The sequence below is a fragment of the Paroedura picta genome, chromosome 1 (genome assembly GCF_049243985.1).
Source record: "Paroedura picta isolate Pp20150507F chromosome 1, Ppicta_v3.0, whole genome shotgun sequence".
NCBI lineage: Eukaryota > Metazoa > Chordata > Lepidosauria > Squamata > Gekkonidae > Paroedura > Paroedura picta.
In genome coordinates this window covers 4,824,952-4,848,310 of record NC_135369.1, presented here as the reverse complement: position 1 = coordinate 4,848,310, position 23,359 = coordinate 4,824,952, and the positions used below count along the sequence as shown (strand labels likewise).

Here is a 23,359-nt window from a genome sequence, read left to right as displayed (position 1 = left end):
TGTAAGGGTTTTTTTGAGGAAACATTCATGATTTTCCAGTTCCTCATTTTGGTTTTTGGAATTTCCCGTGAGTTTGTTACATCTTTTTAACCCTATTCCTAGAGTTTGTTACATCTTTTTAAATGTATTATTTGTGCTTTGAAGAAGAAGAAGAGTTGGTTCTTATATGCCGCTTTTCCCTACCCGAAGGAGGCTCAAAGCGGCTTACAGTCGCCTTCCCTTCCTCTCCCCACAACAGACACCCTGTGAGGGAGGAGAGGCTGAGGGAGCCCTTAGATTACTGAAGAAGAAGAGTTGGTTCTTATATGCTGCTTTTCTCTTCCCGAAGGAGGCTCAAACCGGCTTACATTCGCCTTCCCATTCCTCTCCCCACAACAGACACCCTGTGGGGTGGGTGAGGCTGAGAGAGCCCTGATATCACTGCTCGGTCAGAACAGTTTTATCAGTGCCGTGGCGAGCTCATGGTCTCCCAGCTGGTTGCATGTGGGGGAGCGCAGAATCGAACCCGGCATGCCAGATTAGAAGTCCACACTCCTAACCACGACACCAAACTGGCTCTCTTTGAACACATCTCATAAAAGCTTTCCTTAACATTGTACCGATTCTTATTGTGTTCTCTTTACACAGTGGATTTCGTTCTTTTGAATAACTCTCACACTGCATACCCCAGTTTGTATTTTTTTTGTTTTAAATGTCGTACAGCAATTTTTATACATTTAGGGACATAAAATATGGCTCTGAGGAAAGGTGACTGTATTCTTTCGAGCATGATGTTGTTGTACAGCTCCAGTAGAGCTCCATCCATAAATTGGGACAATAATTTAGCCATAAACAACTTAAACCAGCTTGGAGTAGTGGTTAAAAGTGGTGGCTTCTAATCTGATGAGCTGGGTTTGATTCCCCATTTCTCCGCATGCAGCCAGCTAGGTGACCTTGGGCTTGTCACAGTCCTGATAGAGCTATTCTCACAGTAGTAATATAAGGACTCTCTCAGATCCACCTACCTCACAAGTTGTCTGTTGTAGAGAGAGGAAGGGAAGATGATTGGAAGCTGCTTTGAAATTCTGCCATGAAAACGCTAGAGGGCGTCACCCCAAGGGTCAGACATGACCCGGTGCTTGCACAGGGGATACCTTTACCTTTACCTAATCTGTCAGGCAATTTTTAAAAAAACATACAATTTTTGCATAATTGATGTTTAATTGGTTTGCTTGGCATTTCTGGACAAACATCGTTTTAAGCCTATTCTGGTTTGGGATACAATGATGGCATCATCTGTATATATAAGTCCAGGTAGCTTTTGTTCACCGTAAAGAAGGGGCCAAGAGGTGTATGGATAAAGTTGGATAACCGATCATCATGGCTAAATCTTACACGATAGACTAGTTTATTATTATTATTATTATTATTATTATTATTATTATTATTATTATTATTATTATTATTATTATTATTATTTTGATTTATTTCCCACCACTCCCAATTGGCTCGTGGCAGGTTACAGTGAAGTTTTTTCATGAAATTTAGTGAGCAGATAGAGGACGTAGTAGAGTTCTAGAGTAGAGTTCGCTAGTCTGAGCCACAATTGCCACAAGGAATCGTATTGAAGGCGACTTTGAGGTCCACAAAAGCTGTAAAGTGTGTTCCCTTTGCAGAATTAACATGTTTTTAAATATAAAATTAGACAGTGATCCATTGTTGACCTACCATGGCTGAAGCCTGCCTGTGCCTCCTCAGGATAACCTGGTTGGGCTTCCCAAAACATCCCCCCTGCTTCATTAACAATCTGAATGAGAAAAAGCCACGTCCTTTCAAACATGAATAGAAAAACCAAAGAAATTCCTGGTCCTTTTCCTGTACACCCACATACAAGTTTGCATTTGATGGACAGAACCTTCATTGACAAGATGGCGACGAGGACGGACACCGGAGCTTTTGCTCTGCCCGTCCCTGGCTTTTTTTAGCTAGGGAGAGGGAATTATTCCCTCCCCCTTCGTTTTTATTCTGCAACTTAGGGAGCCTATTACTATCTAGGCACCCAGTGGACCTTACTAACTCGGACTGCGAGAAATAGGCAAGGAGAAGGGGAGATCAGCTGACTGTATTCCAGGCCTTCCAGGCCTTCCAGGACACGGAGACCACGGGCTTGCGTCTTTATTCCCCGGCCGACTAACATCATTGCTGGGAGACTCTGGCGTGGACCGTGGGAGAGTGCTATCAACCCGTCTGGAAGAGTTATTGGGCCGGTTCCTGGAGGCAAATTATACCACCAAGGTATTACAGTGCCCTCCTCCCCCCTATTTCTTCTTGCCGGTTCCCTCCCGGGGAAAGTTTTATGACGCCCGGACAGAATGAGGAATGTAAACTCACCTCCTTCGATCTTGAAGAGAGTCTATGGAGCTCTGAGAGAGACGGTCTCCCTGCATGGGGCTCATGAGAGCTTCGGAAATAACTTTGCCCAGTGCCTGAAGTGGGAGTTACTCCAACCCGGCAGCGCCGGGCAGAGGCACAGCGTTCAGAGCACTGGGTCAGCAGGGAGAAAAGACAAAGAACATCGGACTGCTCAACTTGATCCTGGGACGGAAGGAATTTTTGGCGGCGATTTGGAGGGGAAAAGGAGTGAGCCGCGACAGCTGAGACAAAGGGGGACCTTGAATTTACCATCCTCCCCCTTTAAGATCCTTCGGCTGGCTGGAACTGAGTCTCTTCTGCCTGAACTGGTAGATTGCCAGAGTTCAGCTTGCTGCGTCATAGACCGAGAGGAACTGAGGAAGAACTTGTTCCTTGGCGCCCTCTTGTGGCGACAAAGATTCTTCTGGGATAAAGAAGAACTAGTACAGCCAAAAAATCTGATAGCTGTTGTTGGAGCTGTGGGAGATGCTGGGATAAAATTATTAGGGCGGCTGGAGTGGCCTTAAGTGGAGTTGTGGGGGAGAGGGGAAGCTAGAGAGCCCCGAAAGGCGGGATCTGGCAGATCCTCTCCTCTGTGAGATTAGACCAGCTGTTAGGTGTCAGGTTGGGTTGGGTGGGCTAGGGGGGGTTTTTGTAGGGGGCTGTGTAGGGAGGGTGAGGTTAGGGTGGGTTAGGGAGGGAATTGGTAGCAGCTAGGTTAAATTAGATTAGTTAGATTGGTTAGGGCCAGTGAGAGGGAGGAGCTACAGCCGCTCTACCCAAAGTATTGCAGTAATTAGATAAGGTTGGGGCCAATATACAGGGCACTACTGGACGTGGCTAGACATGGCATGGTCTGCCAGACAGGAACGACAGAGTGGGCATGGAAGGGGAGAGGGGGTTATAACCCAACCTGGGAGAATTATTCCAGCACTTCTGGGCCAAGGGAGGTATGGCGGTGGGAGGAGGTTCAATAATAGGGGGAGAGCGGCACACGCAGGTCCAGAAAGGCCCCGACCGTGGAAACACGGTAGGTGGCCTGGTCGATGTGCTCGCTGTCCTTCAAACCTCCGTCCCATCCCCAAATCTGTAGGAGAGAGGGCTAGGGCGGAGCCGGTGCTGATGCTATGCAACGCCAGGTCGATCAAGAACAAATCCTCAACCCTGCGGGACTATTTTGCAGGGCATGGGGTAGACCTGGCGTGCATCACCGAGAGCTGGGTGCGCGAAGGTGAAACAGTCGCCCTTAAAGATCTTGCGCCACCCGGCTTCTCGGTCCTCCATCAGCCCCGGCTCCATGGTAGGGGGGGTGGGGTGGCGATCCTAGTCCGGGACAGCTATGCCTTCAGGGCTCTCCCAGCACCATCGATCCCAGGAGTTGAATGTGTCGGCCTGACGTGGGAATCGGTCGAGAACGTGGCCATCTGGGCGGTGTACCGTTCACCCACTGCCCCGCCCGATGCCCTGCTGGGCCTGCTGGAGGCGGCGGCCGCCTGGACATTGCAGTTCCCCAAATTATTAATTTTGGGGGACTTTAATGTCCATGCGGATTCGTCGGCTCCAGGACTTGGCCTGGACCTGGTGTCGGCCATGGCGACACTGGGGTTCTCGCAATTTGTTGCTGGTCCCACTCATCAGGCTGGCCACACCCTGGATCTGATCTTTGGTGCTGGTGTTGAGATCGATCTGGTGGCTAACAACATCGTTCCGTGGTCTGACCACCATACCCTGAAGGCTCGCCTACGGATGCCACCCCTCCCCTGTTTGGGTGACGGACGCATTTTAGTCCGCCCACGGAGACTTATGGAATCCGAAGGATTCCTGAATGCTCTGCGGGACCCGATGCCCTCCGGTGTCTCGTTGGAGGCCTTGGTGGAGGATTGGCAGTCCCGCCTGTTGGCCGCCATTGACGAGATAGCTCCTGAGCGCCCTCTCCGCCCTCGCCTCAAGCAGGCCCCGTGGTTTACCGCGGAGCTTCGGGAGAGGAAGAGGGAGGTGAGACGGCTAGAGCGAGTGTGGCGGAAGACCCGCGACGAAGCTACAAGAACATCTCATCGCACGCTTATGAGGGCGTATGAGATGGCGGTGAAAGCGGCAAAGTGTGACTACTTTGCTGCGGAAATCGCGTCTGCTAGCTCTCGCCCAGCCCAATTATTTAGGATAGTTCGGACCCTTACTGCCCTCGAAGGAGGGCATCAAAATAGTAGTCAATTGGAACTAGGCTGCGAGGCTTTTGCGAGCTATTTTGCGGATAAGATCTTGTCGCTCCGTCGTGACCTTACTGCCACAGTTGATACAGTTCGTGAACTAGAAGCTCCGTGGCCGTTACGGGGGATCAGGTTTGATGGCTTCAGGCGGCTCTCTTTATCCGAAGTGGACAAATTGCTAGGGTCGGTGAGGGCGACCACTTGCCCCCTTGATCCCTGTCCGTCGTGGTTGCTTAAGATCAGCGACCCACGGATAGGTGTTCCCCTGAGGGAGATTATAAACCTCTCCCTTACATCGGGAGAATTCCCTCAGCGGCTCAAGGAGGCAGTGGTTCGCCCTCTTCTGAAAAAACCATAGCTGAATCCGCGGGACCCCGCCAGCTACCGCCCGGTATCGCATCTTGCATTCCTGGGCAAGGTGGTTGAGATGGCCGCCGCAGACCAGCTCCTAGCATTTTTGGAGGAAACTTCGGCCCTTGATCCATACCAGTCTGGCTTCCGTCCTGGCCATGGGGTGGAGACTGTGCTAGTCGCCCTGACAGATGATCTCCGGCGCCAGCTGGACCGGGGCGGGTCGGCCATTCTCGTGCTATTAGACCTGTCAGCCGCATTTGATGTGGTTGACCACGAGCTCTTGGTTCACCGCCTCGCTGATACTGGGATTGGAAGGGTGGCTCTTAAATGGCTATCCTCCTTTCTAGAGAACAGATCACAGAGGGTCGCTGTGGGGGAGGAGTTATCCGACTCCTTTGCACTCCCATGTGGGGTGCCACAGGGAGCGGTGCTCTCCCCCACGTTATTTAACATCTATATGCATCCCCTGGCTCAGCTGGTACGGAGTTATGAGCTTGGGTGTCACCAGTACGCTGATGATACCCAGCTCTATCTCTTGATGGATGGCCGGCCAGATCTCCCCCCAGAAAAATTCGCCAGTTGTTTGGAAGCAGTGGCTGGATGGATCAGGAAGAGCCGCCTGAGACTCAACCCCTCTAAGACGGAGGTCCTTTGGCTAGGCCGAAGGGAGCAGGAACAGGAAGCGCGTCTTCCCTGCCTGGACGGGGTACAATTGTCATCTGTGCCCCAAGCCAGGAATTTGGGAGTGATTCTGGATGCCTCACTTTCCATGGAGGCCCAGGTCACTAAGGTAGCCCGGACGGCGTTTCTCCATCTACGCCAAGCTCGGCTACTAGCGCCCTACCTGCCCCCGGAACACCTGGCCACTGTGATCCATGCAACGGTTACTTCTAGATTAGACTTCTGTAACTCGCTCTACGCGGGCCTACCCTTGTCTCTAACCCGGAAGTTACAGCTGGTACAGAATACAGCTGCACGGGTCCTCACTAAATCATCTTGGAGGTCCCATGTTCAGCCTCTGCTGAAGCAGCTGCACTGGTTGCCAGTTTGTTTCCGGATCAGGTTCAAGGTTTTGGTACTAACCTTTAAGACTATACGCGGCTTGGGTCCTGCATACTTGAGGGACCGCCTATCTCCTTATGCCCCCCGCAGGGCACTTCGCTCTGCGGGTAAGGATCTGCTGATGATCCCAGGACCCCGGGAGGCACGCCTGGCCTCGACAAGGGCCAGGGCCTTTTCGGTCCTGGCCCCTACCTGGTGGAATGAGCTCCCTGAAGAGCTGCGGGCCCTGTCGGAGCTCTCTGAGTTCCGCAGAGCCTGCAAAACGGAGCTCTTCCGCCAGGCGTTTGTCTAAGGCCGGGTGATGGCCCGGGGCTAAGATCGGACCCCTCTCCCCGGAGGGGGGAGGCCAGTACTAAACTGACCTGGTTCCCCAGAGTGTTCCATCCTATGCCCAATTATCCTCCGTTCCCTTCTGCTCATCCAGTGGGCCTGTACGGGAATAGTTTTAATCGCCATCATTGTGACTTAGTCATTGTTTTAATGGGGTTTTAATGGGGAATTTTAATGGTTAATATATTGTATTGTATTAAAATGTTGTGAACCGCCGCGAGCCGGTTTCCGAGAGCGGCGGTCATACAAATCAAATAAATAATAATAACAGGTGACAGGAAAGACTTTTTTCTGCCCAATACTCCCGAGAGACCCTGAGAGCTCCAGTGCTGAGATTCATGGACCTGATAGATTTGATCAGAGAGGGAATCCCCAACATTTTTGAGCCTGCAGGCACCTATAGGATTCTGACACAGTGTAGGAGGTGCAGCCTCAATATGGCTGCCGCAGTTTACCTTCAGTCACTCAGTGAAGATCCTTGTGCTGTGGTGGTAGCTGCTGCCAAAACAACATTTTCAGAGATCTGCACAGTCCATTAAATCTCCAGAGGTCAATCGGATAGCTTGCTAAGCAAAATCCATGCCTAGACCCACATACTTTCGAAAAACATTTGGTGGGCACCAGGAGAGGTATTGGCAGGGGCCGTGGGGCCTGTTAGGGACCCCCAGGATTGCAAAGTAGCTAACTTTCTGGCTTCCTCCACAGGTGCTCCATCGCCTGCCCATGCCTTACATCAATGATGAACTCCATCGCTCCGGGTGGAACGTCGGTAGCAGCTGTTTTGGGGATACCACCAAGAAGAACAAGCTGATCCTTCCTTGTGTGGACTCCGCTCGCATTTATGTGGTGGACACAGGGGCTGACCCGAGAGCTCCCAGGCTTCACAAGGTATGTCTTATTGGAGAAGTATAATGTAGACTTGGGACTGGGGGGAGCTGGAGGAGGTGGATGCAAGACTTGGGGAGGGGGTTACAAGGGGATGCAGAAAGTTCTCTCAGCCTATTCAAAAGAAATTCAAAAGCATTTTCAGTTGTCATGAACTTCTTCCATAAACATCTGGAAGAAGTTCCTGGCAGTCAGAGCAGAGGCTAGATAGCCAACTCGCAGAAATGCTGATTCTGTGAATTTAGGCAAATTCTGTGCGGAAGGGACTGTGTCCATGCTTGGCTCTTGTGGCCATTTCTTGCATGCCCAGAGACATGCCAATTATCACTTTGGGATTGGGTGGTGAATTTCCTCCAGGTCAGACTTACCAGGCATTCTGGGGTTTTTTTGTTCGAGAGAGCATGATCTGGGCATGGAATTGGGGTTGCTGTGGTGGGAAGGGAGTTGTGAAATTCCTGCATTCTGCAGGGATTGGGCTAGATGACCCTGGAGTTCCTTGCCACCTCTATGATTCTATCCTCCCTCTGTTCTGAATTCTTGTTTTGAGAATAAATTTGAGGAGACCCAACTGTCCTAACCTAAGGCCAATATTCAGAAGATACCCTTGCTTGAGAAGCTTTGTTCCTGTGCGCTAAAACAACCAGAGTCTCCGAATGAAACAACCATCACAGAGAGCTTATAATACAGTCATTGATGAAGGATGTAGACATCCATGATCCTACAGCCTTGGTCCAATATCTATGGTGTGATCAAAATCTCCAGATAACTGAAACCACTACTAGATTTCTTTCTCTGACTTTAAACATGCCAATAATTTATTGTAAAATTTGAATTTTTGCTTTGATGATTTTAGTACATGTTTTTTTAAAATATATATCCTTATCCATGGTTCCTCTATATATTTGTGAAACAGCCTGGAGGGTGGAACATGTCCAGCTGTCCAAGATGGAATAGGGCCAATCAGGGTACGGCCAGCAAAGCTGGCTGCACGCTGATTGGCCCTGCCCCTGCAGCTCCCGCCCTCCGTCCCTGGACTCTAGCCTCTTTGCTTTCAGACATGCCTGGAGCCAACAGCAGGTAAGGGGAGAGGGCCCTGGGCAAAGGGTCATGGTGGAGAGTCTGCTAATGAGGGCCTCCTAGCCTGCTAAGCAGGGTCTGCTAACAAGGGCCTCCCGGCCTGCTAGGGTGGGCCTGCTAACAAGGGCTTCTTGGCCTGCTAAGCAGGGCCTGCTAACAAGGACCTCCTGGCCTGCTGACTGCCTGCTAAGGAGCTCTGTCCCAGGCCTGCTAACGAGCTGGCCAGCCCCTGCCTGCCCCACTTGATCTGGCTGCAAGCTGTGGCCCAAGGCCACCTTAAGCTGCTTGGCCGGGGGCCAGGGGAGGGGACCCTTTCAAGGTCCGTTCTTAGGAATGGACTTTGAAGCTAGTCATTATATATTTCTCTTTGTTGATGCCAGTAAAGGTTGAGGAAAAAGATAAATTGGAGGAATGGAGAGTGTTGCAAGTTGGGAGAGCCTCTCCTTGTGATCTTTGTTTTTGAATTGGAATCAATGGGACAAGATGGTCCTTCAATTCCTCAGTCCCACCCCATCAAGGACATTAAAGAGTCAAACTGGGCTTGGGGATAGATCAGGTTTTTTTTTGTTATGTGCGAAGTCGTGTCCGACCCATCGCGACCCCATGGGCAATGATCCTCCAGGCCTTCCTGTCCTCTACCATTCCCCGGAGTCCATTTAAGTTTGCACCGACTGCTTCAGTGACTCCATCCAGCCACCTCATTCTCTGTCGTCCCCTTCTTCTTTTGCCCTCGATCGCTCCCAGCATTAGACTCTTCTCCAGGGAGTCCTTCCTTCTCATGAGGTGGCCAAAGTATTTGAGTTTCATCTTCAGGATCTGGCCTTCTAAGGAGCAGTCAGGGCTGATCTCCTCTAGGACTGACCGGTTTGTTCGCCTTGCAGTCCAAGGGACTCGCAAGAGTCTTCTCCAGCACCAGAGTTCAAAAGCCTCAATTCTTTGACGCTCGGCCTTCCTTATGGTCCAACTTTCGCAGCCATACATTGCAACTGGGAAGACCATAGCCTTGACTAGACGCACTTTTGTTGGCAGGGTGATGTCTCTGCTTTTTAGGATGCTGTCTAGATTTACCATAGCTTTCCTCCCCAGGAGCAAGCGTCTTTTAATTTCTTTGTTGCAGTCCCCATCTGCAGTGATCTTGGAGCCCAGGAAAATAAAATCTGTCACTATCTCCATTTCTTCCCCATCTATTTGCCAGGAATTGAGAGGGCCGGATGCCATGATCTTTGTTTTCTTGATGTTGAGTTTCAAGCCAACCTTTGCACTCTCCTCCTTCACCCGCATCAACAGGCTCTTTAGTTCCTCTTCACTTTCTGCCATTAGAGTGGTATCATCTGCATATCTGAGGTTGTTGATATTTCTCCCTGCAATCTTGATCCCAGTTTGTGACTCCTCTAATCCCGCATTTCTCATGATGTGCTCTGCATACAAGTTAAATAGGCAAGGCGACAGTATACAGTCTTGCCGAACTCCTTTCTCAATTTTGAACCAGTCAGTGATTCCATGTTCAGTTCTCACTGTTGCTTCTTGACCTGCATATAAATTTCTCAAGAGACAAATAAGATGCTCTGGTATTCCCATCTCTTTAAGAACTTGCCACAATTTGTTGTGCTCCACACAATCAAAGGCTTTAGCATAGTCAATGAAGCAGAAGTAGACGTTCTTCTGGTACTCCCTAGCTTTCTCCATGATCCAGCGTATGTTGGCAATTTGATCTCTAGTTCCTCTGCCTCTTCAAAATCCTGCCTGTACTTCTGGAAGTTCTCGGCCCACATATTGCTGGAGCCTAGCTAGATAGATCAGTAGCCAGTGTAATTTTTGTTTTTTGGGGAGTCACAAGCCACCAGGAGCTAGCCCTGACCAACAGTCCAGCTACAGGGATTTGTATTAGCTCCAGCCCCTGAACAGTCTTCCAGGGAAGCCCCAAGTAGAGCCACTTTTGCAGTGGTCCAGACCCATAAAAGCTTATATTGTGGATAAATTTGGTTGGTTTTCAACTCAGATGTTGTTCTTCTAAAATAATTAGGCCAGGAGACAATCTCAGGAACCAGAGAATCGGTGACAGAAGGAGGGATACCACCTCTTTCAGTTGCCCAGAGGTCTTTGGCCATGGTCCTGTCCCTTTGTGAACCAAGACAAGGTCAGAGGCAAAACAGGAAAATGAGAGATTCCACATTTTCAGCTCAGGCACCACAGAAGGAAATGGGGGGTACCATTGGTCAGTTCTCCAGATGTGGCAACAGAATGTCTCCTGGCAGTCCCGATGTGCAGTTTGTGAGTTCACTGGATTTCAAGTCCAGCAGCTCCATAGAGACAAAATAGAGTTTCAAGGTGTGAGTTTTGGAGAGTCGGACTCCCAGATTATGAGGAAAAACCCACCAAGCATCAGTTCAATGTAATTTCATTAAAAATATTTTTTTTCCTTTGCTGTCACAGGTGATTGAACCCCAAGGAGTTTTCCAGAAATGCGACCTGGCTTTCCTAAACACACCTCACTGCCTGGGCAATGGGGAAGTCATGATCTGTGCTGCAGGGGACCCGCGTGGCAACGGAAAAGGTACAATGGGATGAAATTAATGCAAAAGAAATTCCGTCTAAACATCCGGAAGAAGTTCCTGGCAGTCAGAGCGGTTCCTCAGTGGAACAGGCTTCCTCGGGAGGTGGTGGGTTCTCCATCTTTGGAGATTTTTAAACAGAGGCTGGAGAGCCATCAGACAGAGAGGCTGATTCTGTGAAGGCTCAAGGGGGTGGCAGGTGACAGTGGAGGAGCGAGAGGGTTGTGAGTGTCCTGCATAGTGCAGGGGGTTGGACTAGATGACCCAGGAGGTCCCTTCCAACTCTATGATTCTAAATTCCGTCTAAACCTCCAGAAGAAGTTCCTGACAGAGCAGTTTCTCAGTGGAACAGGCTTCCTCGGGAGGTGGTGGATTTTCCACCTTTTGAGATTTTTAAACAGAGGCTAGATAGCCATCTGATGGAGAATCTGATTCTGTGAAGGCTCAAGGGGGTGGCAGGTGACAGTGGATGAGTGAGAGGGTTGTGAGTGTTCTGCATAGTGCAGGGGGTTGGACTAGATGACTCAAGAGGTCCCTTCCAGCTATATGATTCAACGATTCTATGATTCACAACATGGATTCCCAGTTGAAGGAGACCTAGACCAGGACTCCCCAATGTGATGTCGACGGGTGAAATGTCCCCTCACTGATACTGTTTCAGGAGCCCACCAAGGGTTTTCTGGACACGGCTGGGGCCAGGTGGGGGTTTTGCTCAGCAAAGCTTCTGATCGGCTACTGGAGGACTGAGGGGCTGTGGAGATTGGTTTAAACATAGCTTTGGCATCAGCTGCCTCCACCGCACAAGAATCTTCTCTGTGGACCTCCTGAGCGAGCTGGCTTGATGAGAGCCAGCTGGGTGTAGTGGTTAGGAGCGTGGACTTCTAATCTGGCAAGCTGGGTTTGATTCCCTGGTCCTCCACGGGCAGTCAGCTGGGTGACCTTGTCACAGGTCTAATAGAGCAGTTCTGGCCGTGCAGCAATATCAGGGCTCTCTCAGCCTCCCCTCCCTCACAGGGTGTCTGTTGTGGGGAGAGGAAAGGGAAGGCGACTGGAAGCCGCTTTGAGACTCCTTTGGGTAAAGAAAAGCGGCATCTAAGAACCAACTCTTCTTCTTCTTCAGTAATCTCAGGGCTCTCTCAGCCTCCCCTCCCTCACAGGGTGTCTGTTGTGGGGAGAGGAATGGGAAGGTGACTGTAAGCTGCTTTGGGCCTCCTTCGGGTAGAGAAAAGCGGCATATAAGAACCAACTCTTGAGCAGGGGGTGGGACTAGATTGCCTGTCCAGTACAGGATTCTAGGAGTCTAGTTCAGCCGTGGGATGGGCTGCGTAAGGAGGTGGTGAACTCTTCCTCACTAGCTGGACATATCCTTCTCCTGGATGCTCGAGGCTGATCCTGCACTGAGCAGGGGGTGGGACTAGATGGCCTGCATGGCCCCTTCCCACTCTAGGATTCTAGGAGTCTAGTTCAGCAGTGGAAGGGGCTGCCTAAGGAGGTGGGGAGTTCCCCTCACTGGCCGTCTTCAAGCAGCGGCTGGACTGATCCTTCTCATGGATGCTTGAGGCTGATCCTGCATTGAGCAGGGGGTAGGACTAGATGGCCTGTGTGGCCCCTTCCAACTTTTTAATGATTCCTTCCATTGCTTCTTTTCCTGAGTTTTGTAGTCTCAGTACTGCACTAGCCTACAGTGACGAGATACGTTCGTGCAAACAGCAAGAATACTATCTCTTTCTCCATTTCTTCTCCCCCCTGCACCTTACCTGACTTCTTCATTGCCTCTACTTCCAAGGAATATTTATTATTTATTTATATACAACCGCTTTTCTATTTGCTGTCTTGGGGCGGAGAGCAACAATTTCATATATATCGGCAGCCAAACAGTAAAATTTGCAATGAAACCACAAACATAGGAACAGTAAATCAATGGCTACCTACAGCACAGTATCCTGGCTGCCCTGATACTACATATGGTTAACCAGGGTTAACTTTCAGCTTAGAGTTTGACACCAGGCTTTGTAACAGATTGTAAACCTTGTTGAAATCTAACCCTGATCAACTCTCCCCCTTGGCAAGGCGTTCAGGATGGGGTGTATGTTTCTGAGCACGGATCTTGTCCTTCCGCCAGGTGGTTTTGCCCTTCTGGATGCGGAGACCTTCGAGGTGAAGGGGAACTGGGAGAGACCCTCTCAAGCGGCCCCCATGGGGTACAGTTTCTGGTACCAGCCAAAGCACAACGTCATGATGAGCACTGAAGTGGGGGTGCCGAAATTCTTCATCCATGGGTTCAACCCAGCTGACCTGGGGAAAGGTAAGGCCTCACTATACAGGAATACATTTATTTATATTTATTTATACAAATTGAGACAGAGCTGGGACTCAAGGGTCATCTGTTCAACCCCCCTAGGTCAGCACAGGACATTCACCTAGGTTTTGGTCATTGTGTGACAGAATGTTGGACTGGATTGGCCATCGACCTGACCCAACATGGGTCCTTGTGTATTTTCTCAACTATCATCTCTCTCTATGCTCCCAGGGACCATTGCTCTTTACCTGCCTCCTGCATTTCCCCTCAGTGGGACACATAAAAGCTGACATTTTTCTCTTGTGTCCTGTTTTGTCTGCACAACAACCCTTTGAGGTAGGTTAGGCTGAGAATTAATGACTGGCCCAGGGTCACCCAGGAAGCTTCTGTGGCATCAGTGTGAATTCGAAGTTTGGCAGATCATAGCCCAGAGCTTTAACGATGTTTCCTCTTTGCATGCAAGACCTGTCTTCCTCTGACTGGGTGTGGTGCCCCAAAGGTTCAGACAGGGCTCCCTTGCCCAAGGATGGCAGCCAGAGCACCATGGAAAATCCTCATGGAAGTTGTGGGCATTAGGTTGGAAAAAGAGATTGCCATGTTTGTTCTGGATTTAAAGACATTAGGAGGAAGTGTTCTGTCAACATCCCTGACCCGAATGGCCTAGCTAGCCACTTCTTGGAAGCTAAGCAGGGTCAGTCCTGGTTAGTTCTTGGATGGGAGGCCACCAAGAAAGCCCAGAGTACCTTCACATCTAAACGTGTTTTACCTTCTTAACCCTATTGTGAGAGTTCAGCTGATTGCTCCCAGGATGCAGACTTTTTGAAGGAAAACCTCTTTATTGAAGATACAAGGATGCCTTTGCTAAAACTAAAACTCCGGATTATTAAACAGAGAATATTAGACCATGAGCAGCAGGAACTCATACCTACCCAGCCTCGAGTCTGCTCAGCAGCATTCTTTGGCATCATTATGCAGAGAAATATTATGCCTACATATTTGCATCTCCTTGATGTCCCACCCCTGAGAAGAGCTTTTCTCCTGGCACGAATGAATGCTTTCCCCTCAAAGGTCTTAGAGGGAAGATTCCACCATATCCCATACCATGCGAGACTCTGTCCGTGTGGTTCTGGTTGCCCTGACTCTGTCTCACACATTTTGTTAGATTGCCCCTTATATGAGCAGTGTCGGGATGACAGCTTTGTTGCCTTGCTGGGAAACAAGCCTTCTGTAAGTAAATCTATGACCTTGCAATTTCTGCTCTCTGACAAAGACCCAGAGGTAATCATTTTAGTTGCCAGAGTTTTAACTAAGATGCTTTTATAATATGCTGCCTACCTTGTATTTTATCTTTTATAGTTTATTTAATCATTTTAAGATCTGTTTGGTTATGTAACCCCATTTTACTATTTTGTTGAAATTTTAAACCCTATTTTTATATGTCTTATACATTTTATGCCAATAAAAGGTTACTGACTGACTACTGACTGACTGGCTAAAACTAACACTAACTTTGCTAAAACTAACTGTGGGAGCCATTGATTACTGACCTAGTTTTATTTCTCCTATGTTTTTGTGAACTGCAATTGAATTTGAGGGGAACGATTGGCTGTTTTGGCAAAGGATTGTCCTGTGGCTGTATTTGGATGTTGTGACACAGTTTACTAATTTAACAGAATTAACTTTTGCTTTATATTCCCACTGTCATGATGGAAGTTCATAGCCTGAGGAAGAGTGCTTGCACTCGAAAGCTCATGCCCTGAATAAATCTTTGTTGGTCTTAAAGGTGCCACTAGACTCTGTTTTTGTTGTGCTACTTCAGGCCAACACGGCTACCCATTTGAATCTACCTGGAATCTGTCACTGTATTTTAACCTCCAATCCCCTGCCTGCCCATTTGGGTGCAAACCCCTTCAGATGTCACCTCAGATGTAAAGCTTCCTCAGACAGCCATTTTGATTTCTTGCATTTCTTTTTCTTTGAGATCGTTTTAGTTGCTACCTCTTGTACAATGTTGCGAACCTCCGTCCATAGTTCTTCAGGCACTCTGTCTATCAGATCTAATTCCTTAAATCTATTTGTCACCTCTACTGTGTATTCGTCGGGGATATGATTTAGTTCATACCTGAGTGGCCTAGTGCTTTTCCCTACTTTCTTCAATTTAAGCCTGGAAAAGGAACATGAGTAGTATAAATAACAACATTGGGAGGTTGATTTTTGTGGTCATGGGAGGGTGTCGGGGGGGGGGGACCAGTCGGCCTCAAGCAAATGCCTGGTGGAGGAGCTCCCTGGTGGAGGAGCTCAAGCAAATGCCTGGTGGAGGAGCTCCCTTTTGCAGGCCCCATGGAACTGTGGGAGTTCCGTCAGGGCTCTGATCTCCTCAGAAAGCTCGTTCCACCAGGTGGGGGCCAGGACCGATAAGGCTCTGTCTTCATAGAAGACAAGAGTATGAGAAGGACGGTCTAATAATTAAACCAAACAGAGAGAAACAGACCTATCTACTGGCAATATGATAAATTTATTCGTAAAAGAAAGAAAAATGTCCTATTTTTGTAGTTTTCCTTTTTTTGAACGTGTCAGTACAGACTGGTACGTCCATCCCTATGTGAGCCTGTGGCCAGCATTATACTATTAATATATATAAGGACTTGTCACTGTGAAAGAACTGAAAACGGAGATTACCTGGATTCCGTTTTGACAGAAGTCCTAAAGTATAAAGAAAAAAGGAAAATTGCAAAAATAGGATATTTTTCTTTCTTTTACGAATATATTTATCATATTGCCAGAGGTGTTGGTTGGGCAGCCCCAGTGGATAGGCCTGTTTCTCTCTGTCCAGAAGTATTTTGGTCAAGGTTTGATAAGTGCTCATTTGAATTTCCAAAGTATTTTCCACAACTGGTTGCCATGCACCCCCTTGTTATTTGTGGTCCTATTGAATGCCCACTCTGGCCTATTCTGCTGTGTTTTGGAGGCCTTTTGGCCTGGACAGGGTTGATAAAGGTGTCAGAGTTCCACATTTGCATTTCCAAAATGTTTTCCTGAAGTGCCTGGAATGCATCTCCCCCCTTTTTTGGATGTTCTATTGTTGGTTTAATTTCCATTATGGGTTGTCTGGGGGCATTTTGACCTGGAACAGGTTAATAAAGGTGTGGGGATTCAGTGTTTTTGTTATGAAAACACTGTCCTTGAGCATCTGTAAGGTAGCCTACTGTTTTGTGCACTGCTGTTGTTCGTTTAATCCCTGTTCTGGAATATTCCAGAGATGTTTTGGTCAGGAAAAGTTTGACTATGGTGTGGGAGTTTCACGTTTTCATTGCTAAATTTTTGTTCTTGAGTGTCCTATGTATTTTGTCAATATATCATCAATATATTTTGTCAATGCCCATTCCAGCCTGTTCCAGCTTTCACATTGTCCTCCCCCCCCCAGTTTCCATTTTACCTCCATTTTATCCAGATTAAGCTTCAGTTTCTTTGACCCTCACTGTCCCACTGTGGCCATTGGTTATAGAGTCAACTATGGAGAAGGACTGGCTGTTCAGGGTCAGCTGCTTCCCAAGACCATCATGTCTGCCCCATGGCCTGAATGATTCCTAAGTGACCAGAAACTTATATCTGGTGGATTCACCATCACTCACCAGCAACCTGCTTTGCGCTTTCTTCTCTGTCCCCCTCCAGGGCGCTACGGCCGTCGTCTGAACGTCTGGGATTGGACCACCCATGGTCTTCTCCAGTCGATCGATTTAGGGGAGGACTCTGCCCCACTTGAAGTCCAGTTCCTTCACAACCCCAATGCTGCATGTGGAATGGTGACCTGTGCACTCCAGGGCTCCGTCTATCACTTCTACAAGACACAGGTGACCACCGGGAAATGTTTTTTCCTAGTAATATAGAACAGCAAGCTGTGCTTTCTTACCAAAAGTGGAGGGGTGTTGGTTGGGCAGTCCCAGTTACTCAAGTTCACCAGCAATGAGGATTTCACTGCTGATCTTGACATGATCTTCAGCCCATAAGAGAAGTTGTGAATCCTGTAGAATCATAGAATCCTAGAATCACAGAATCATAGAGTTGGAAGGGGCCATACAGGCCATCTAGTCCAACCCCCTGCTCAACGCAGGATCAGCCCTAAGCATCCTAAAGTCCTTAATCTATTCTTGATTTCTTTCTGATGGCTCCAGATTTCTAAAATCCCAATGTACTGGTAATTGATCATCCCATTTTGGGCCTTTGCGCAACCCACCCCTAGTCCACATGAGTAAGGAGGCCTATAAATAATATAAGCAAGGCCAATAGATAATGTAAATAAATGTGTAAATAAGCGATCTATATTTTGTCCGCAGGATGGAAGTTGGACAGCAGAGAAAGTGATCCAGATTCCGAACAAGAAGGTGTCCGGATGGTTGTTACCTGAAATGCCAGGTCGGTCTCTGCTCTGGTTTCAGCAAATTATTTTGATAGCTTGGTGGAGGAGGCAGACAATGGCGCCCCCTACTGGAACAGCAGAGACTCATTCTGGAGATGTGGCTAAAAAGGCAAATAGGCACCTTGCTGAGGTGCCCCCTACCCAAACCACACCCTCTCCAAGCTCCACCCCCAAATCCCCAGGAATTTCCCAACCCAGAGTTGGCACCCCGACGTCTTTCACTGCAGCAATGCTTCCAGAGCACAGAATCAAGGCAGTTGTTTCTCAAGTATTTTAACAAATCCATTTATTTACGTAATAAAAGATTCAAGCATTTAAATATCAGATGGTTATTTTTTTAAAAAGACGCTCTGCTGAGTGCTTTTGTTCCCACTAACGCACTCCGAAGCCCATCATGAGGTGCTGCTAGAATAATGGAAGAGATGTAAGTATTCCCTCCTTCTTTTCCTCCAGCCTTTAATGGCTACCTTCTCATTTCCTTGGACGATCGGTTCCTGTACCTGAGCAACTACATGCATGGCGACGTCCGTCAATATGACATCACTGACCCTCACTGCCCCAGGCTGGTCGGCCAGGTAAGCTTCTTCATTCAAGGGTCCTTCTCTCTCTGGTGAAGATGCGCATCATAGTTATAATTCTCTGGGATAAGATGACATCAATAACAATAATAACAATAATAAAATAACAACAACAACAAAAACAACAACAACAGGTTTTTATAGCCCTCCTTTTCACTATCCCAAGGCGTTTCAAAGCTGCTTAAAATCTCATTCCCTTCCTGTCCCCAGAACCAATACACTGTGAGGTAGGTGGGACTGAGAGAGCTCTGAGAGAACTGTGACAGGCCCAAGGTCACCCAGCAGGCCTCATGCGTCTCAAAGTTGTTTACAACCTCCTTCCCTCCCCGTCCCCGCAACAGACATCCTGTGAGGTAGGTGGGGGCTGAGAGGTAGGTGGGACTGAGAGAGCTCTGAGAGAACTGTGACGGGCCCAAGGTCACCCAGCAGGCCTCATGTGTCTCAAAGTTGTTTACAACCTCCTTCCCTCCCCGTCCCCGCAACAGACATCCTGTGAGGTAGGTGGGGGCTGAGAGGTAGGTGGGACTGAGAGAGCTCTGAGAGAACTGTGACAGGCACAAGGTCACCCAGCAGGCCTCATGCGTCTCAAAGTTGTTTACAACCTCTTTCCCTCCCCGTCCCCACAACAGACATCCTGTGAGGTAGGTGGGGGCTGAGAGGTAGGTGGGACTGAGAGAGCTCTGAGAGAACTGTGACAGGCACAAGGTCACCCAGCAGGCCTCATGCGTCTCAAAGTTGTTTATAACCTCCTTCCCTCCCCGTCCTCGCAACAGACATCCTGTGAGGTAGGTGGGGGCTGAGAGGTAGGTGGGACTGAGAGAGCTCTGAGAGAACTGTGACAGGCCCAAGGTCACCCAGCAGGCCTCATGCGTCTCAGAGTTGTTTATAACCTCCTTCCCTCCCCGTCCCCGCAACAGACATCCTGTGAGGTAGGTGGGGGCTGAGAGTTAGGTGGGACTGAGAGAGTTCTGAGAGAACTGTGACAGGCCCAAGGTCACCCAGCAGGCCTCATGCGTCTCAAAGTTGTTTACAACCTCCTTCCCTCCCCGTCCCCGCAACAGACATCTTGTGAGGTAGGTGGGGGCTGGGAAAACCAGAATTGCTTGGTGAGAACAGCTCTAACAGGACGGTGACTGGCCCAAAGCACCCAGCTGGCTGCACATGGAGGAGGAACGGGGAATCAAACCTGGCTCACCACATTAGAAGCTGCCACTCTTCAGCATGCTTGCTGTTTGCTCAGTTCAACGCCCTCTGGGAAAGATACTGGCAGAGGCGGTCCCTCAGGTATGCTGGGCCTGGTCTGTATAGCACCCTGAACACATCAATACATGAAGATGCCTTCAACTGAATCAGGCTTTTGATCCATCAGTCTACTGTTGGTATTGACCACTCAGACTGGCAGCTGCTCTCCAGGTTCTGAGGTGGAGGCCTTTCACATGACCAGGTATTTGGTCCTTTGTTCAGTGGAGACGGTGGAGATAGGACCTTCTGCATGCCAAGGAGATGCTCTACCCCTGTGGCCCAGGCATGGGGCAACTACCTGAACCTGCCCGTGAGCATCCCATCTCTTGCTTGCTAAGTCCTGGGAAGTCATGCTGGGTCCCCTTTCAGGATCATGCAGGATCATTGGACACCTCCCCTGTTTGTGGAATGGGTCTGCTGGATCCAACACCTGTTCTGCAGCCTCATATTCATTCCTTGTATCTCTCTCTGTTGCCCTGGGGTTTGCTCTTGCTTTTCTATGTATTCAGCTTCCTCTACTGCTCATTTTTAAAGTGCAGGGAATTTCTGCAATGTAATATTGAATCAGCCACTAGAGGGAGCAAAAGATATATGGGGAAGCAATATGGAACATCCATTTGGGAGACAAAAATGAGAATGCCTTCTTCAGTCCGTTCTGATTGAATCAATGTTCAAGATACTGTTAATAAGCAATTCTGCATCAGATCATCCATCCAATTTGTTACCTGCCGCTCTCAGGCTAGCCAGCTCACAGCAGGTGTTTAAATGGATGGACGGATGATGAGAGGGGGTTCTCCATAGATCTTCTTTGCCCTGGTCTCAACTGAATACCTAGTGGAAGAGCTCTACATTGCAGTACCTACGGAACTGTGATAGTTCCATCAGAGCCCTCAGCTCTCCTAGGAGCTCATTCCACCAGGCATGGGCCAGGACAGAAAAGGCCCTGGCCCTGGTCAGGGCCAGGTAAAACTCACAGCATTTTACTGACAGTCCCCCAGAGAGCCAGCTTAATGTGGTGGTGAAGAGCAGCAGCTTCTAATCTGGCAAGCCCGGTTTGATTCCCCGCTCCTCCACATGCAGCCAGCTGGGTGGCCTTGGACTAGTCACAGTCCTGTTAGAAGCTGTTCACACTGAGCAGTTTCTCTCAGAGCTCTCTCAGCCTCACCTACCTTCCACTGTGTCTTCTGGGGAGAGGAAGAGAAGGCGAGCTGAAACGCCTTCGGGCAGTGAAAAGTGCGGATATAAAAACCAATTCTTCTTTTTCTTCTTCTCTGACCCGTTGGCTCTTGCACCGGATTGATCCTCTCTTTTGGGGTGGTGGGGGGCATCTTTGTGTGCACACAGGTCTTTGTGGGGGGCAGCATCCCAAAAGGCGGGGTGGTCAAAGTCCTTGAAGATCCAGAGCTGGACTCCCAACCTGAGCCTTTGATCATCCAAGTAAGTAAATCACAAACAGAGGGGAAAAGTGCAGGGTGAATGGTTTGGTTACCATCTCTGAAGTTGGAAGTTCTCAGAGGTTTAGGGATGGAGACTGAGGTGTATGGGATGTGATGTACCTCTAGGTCCTCCATTTCTCCTACACTTATTGCCTGCCTCTCTGCCACGACTGGTATTCCTTGGAGGTCCCCCACAGAGGTACTAGTCAGATGTCTCCCCTTCAAGTCTGTCCTATTTAGCTGCTGTAATCCTATGAGCTTCGGACAGCCCGGCCTGTCCAGGTCAGGGCTTCTCTTTGATAGGTTGTTTTTAATGCAATTCAGGCCTGGGCCCCTGAATCCCCACTCTGCTCCCATGAGGACCTCTCCCCCTCTGACAGCTGCATTAGTGAGCCCGATAGAACTGGGAGGCCCAAGCTGCCAACTATCTCCTGTGCCGGCTCCCCTGCCTTTGTCATTGACATCTCTATTACTACTTGACATGGAAAGTGATTGAAATGTGGAATTCGCTGCCAGAGGAAGTATCAATGTTCTTAGGAAGGCCTTGGCCTCTCTGGCCTGTTGTTGGACCCCCAGAGGAACTGGTTGATAGCTGTGTGAGATAGGAAGTTGGACAAGAGGAACCACTGATCTGATCCATCAGGCATCTTCTTAGGTTCTTAGGAAGACCTCAGCCTCTCTGCCCTGTTGTTGGCCCTCCAGAGGAATCGGCTGGTCCCTTCAGAGGAACTGGTTGGCCACTGGGTGAGACAGGAAGGTGGACGAGATGGATGGACCCTCACTGGACTGATCCAGCAAGGCTCTTCTGAGGTTCTTAAATTCTTCAGACCGTTGTGTGGTTGCTCTGCTTTCTTTTAGGGAAGGAGAGTCTACGGGGGACCCTTTACGCTTCAGCTTAGCTTGGACGGCAAGAGACTTTATGTCAACCACGGTGTGTACACTCCTTGGGATAAGCAATTATACCCTGAACTGATCAGGTAAGAAACTTTTCCCCTTATTCCGGTGGCCGGACCTTTGTCCTCTTTCAACCCTTGTTCATCATCTGGACTCTGTTTCTGTTTTCCTTCAGGGAAGGCGGCGTCATGCTGCAGATTGATGTGGACACGGAACGTGGAGGCCTGAGCTTGAATCAAGACTTCCTGGTTGATTTCGGGAAGGAACCTGCTGGGCCTGCCCGGGCTCACGATATGCATTACCCCGGGGGGGATTGCACCTCAGATATCTGGGTCTAGGTAGGGAGCAAGCCGGTCTGTCCCAATGCTAGCTTTGGGGAAGGCTGTGGAGAAGGCATGCACACCGCAGCTTGGGGATCTTCTCTGCTCACTTGTGTCTTAAAATACATGTTTGTGATAATTTGTGGCCTTGAAGCTTTTGAGGGTTGCTAACTTTGGACAGTGAAGTTCTTGTAAATTTGTGGGTGGAGCTTAGTGTGGTTGACTCAGCAGGAGTGTGCTGTCACTCTAGGACTTCCATTTCTCCTAGACTCGCTGGTAAGCTATACAGTCCGGTCACCACGGCTACCATTTCCAACAGGAAAACCGATCTCTGTAGTGTGGAGAGAGCTTGGAATTCTGGGAGATCTCCCTGATTGTATTCACCAGGAGGGTAACAGCCCTAACCCCCCGGTTTCTCAAAGGAGTCAGCCAATTCCGTTGCAGTCGAAATCCTGAGAGAGAGAAAGACGGTTTATGTCCCTAGCAAGGGCTCTTGTTTTTTATGCATGCTGCGACTAATGCAATTCAAACTTGTTTCCCTAGCTATGCAGAAAAAATAGGGTCCAAGTCACAGCTCTGTCGAAAGGAACACCAGGGCAATAAAATGTTTTCCTTCAAACGGCTCGGGTGTCGGTGTCTTTCTCAACTTTCAAAGCAGTCCAGCTGGATGACTCTCATGGCCACTTTCAAAAGAACAAGGCAGAAAAATTGTGTTGGTCCCCCCACTGCTGAGTAGCTTCTGAGCAGGCAGCCAGAGCCAGGTGAAACTGCCGTCTTATGAATCAGGCCCTGTCAGTCAAAGTCAGCATTACCTACTCAAACTGGCAGCAGCTGTTCGGAGTCTCAGACAGAGGTCTTTCACATCATCTCCGACGGTTTACTAATAAACTGAGTTATAATAAACAAAGTACCATAGAATAATATGGAAGGGTCCTACTGGGTCATCTAGTCAAACCCCCTGCACTGTGCAGGACACTCACAACCCTCTCGCTCATCCACTGTCACCTGCCACCCCCTTTGAGCCTTCACAGAATCAGCCTCTCTGTCAGATGGCTCTCCAGCCTCTGCTTAAAAATCTCCAAAGATGGAGAACCCGCCACCTCCCGAGGAAGCCTGTTCCACTGAGGAACCACTCTGACTGTCAGGAGCTTCTTCCGGATGTTGAGACGGAATTTCTTTTGAATTTATTTCATCCCATTCATTCTGGTCTGTCGCTGCATCACACTGCCTGCTCATGTTTAGTTTACAATCCACAAGTACCCCAAGGTCTCGTTCACACACAGTGTTACCTAGAAGCGTATCCCCCATCCAGTAG

General features: G+C 49.1%; 1 protein-coding gene across 1 annotated transcript in view; it reads left to right on the top strand.

Annotated features, from left to right (window-relative positions):
* LOC143829431 (methanethiol oxidase-like) overlaps positions 1-22,655 on the top strand; it is a 28,258-nt gene extending 5,603 nt beyond the window's left edge. The window contains exons 4-12 of the mRNA XM_077320300.1: positions 7,050-7,232; positions 10,740-10,860; positions 12,981-13,163; positions 16,830-17,008; positions 17,492-17,570; positions 18,028-18,149; positions 20,739-20,831; positions 21,689-21,807; positions 21,900-22,655. Coding sequence (XP_077176415.1) covers positions 7,050-7,232; positions 10,740-10,860; positions 12,981-13,163; positions 16,830-17,008; positions 17,492-17,570; positions 18,028-18,149; positions 20,739-20,831; positions 21,689-21,807; positions 21,900-22,062 — 1,242 coding nt within the window. The 3' untranslated portion in view covers positions 22,063-22,655. The remainder of the gene's footprint in view (positions 1-7,049; positions 7,233-10,739; positions 10,861-12,980; positions 13,164-16,829; positions 17,009-17,491; positions 17,571-18,027; positions 18,150-20,738; positions 20,832-21,688; positions 21,808-21,899) is intronic.
* The last annotated feature ends 704 nt before the right edge of the window (positions 22,656-23,359 follow it).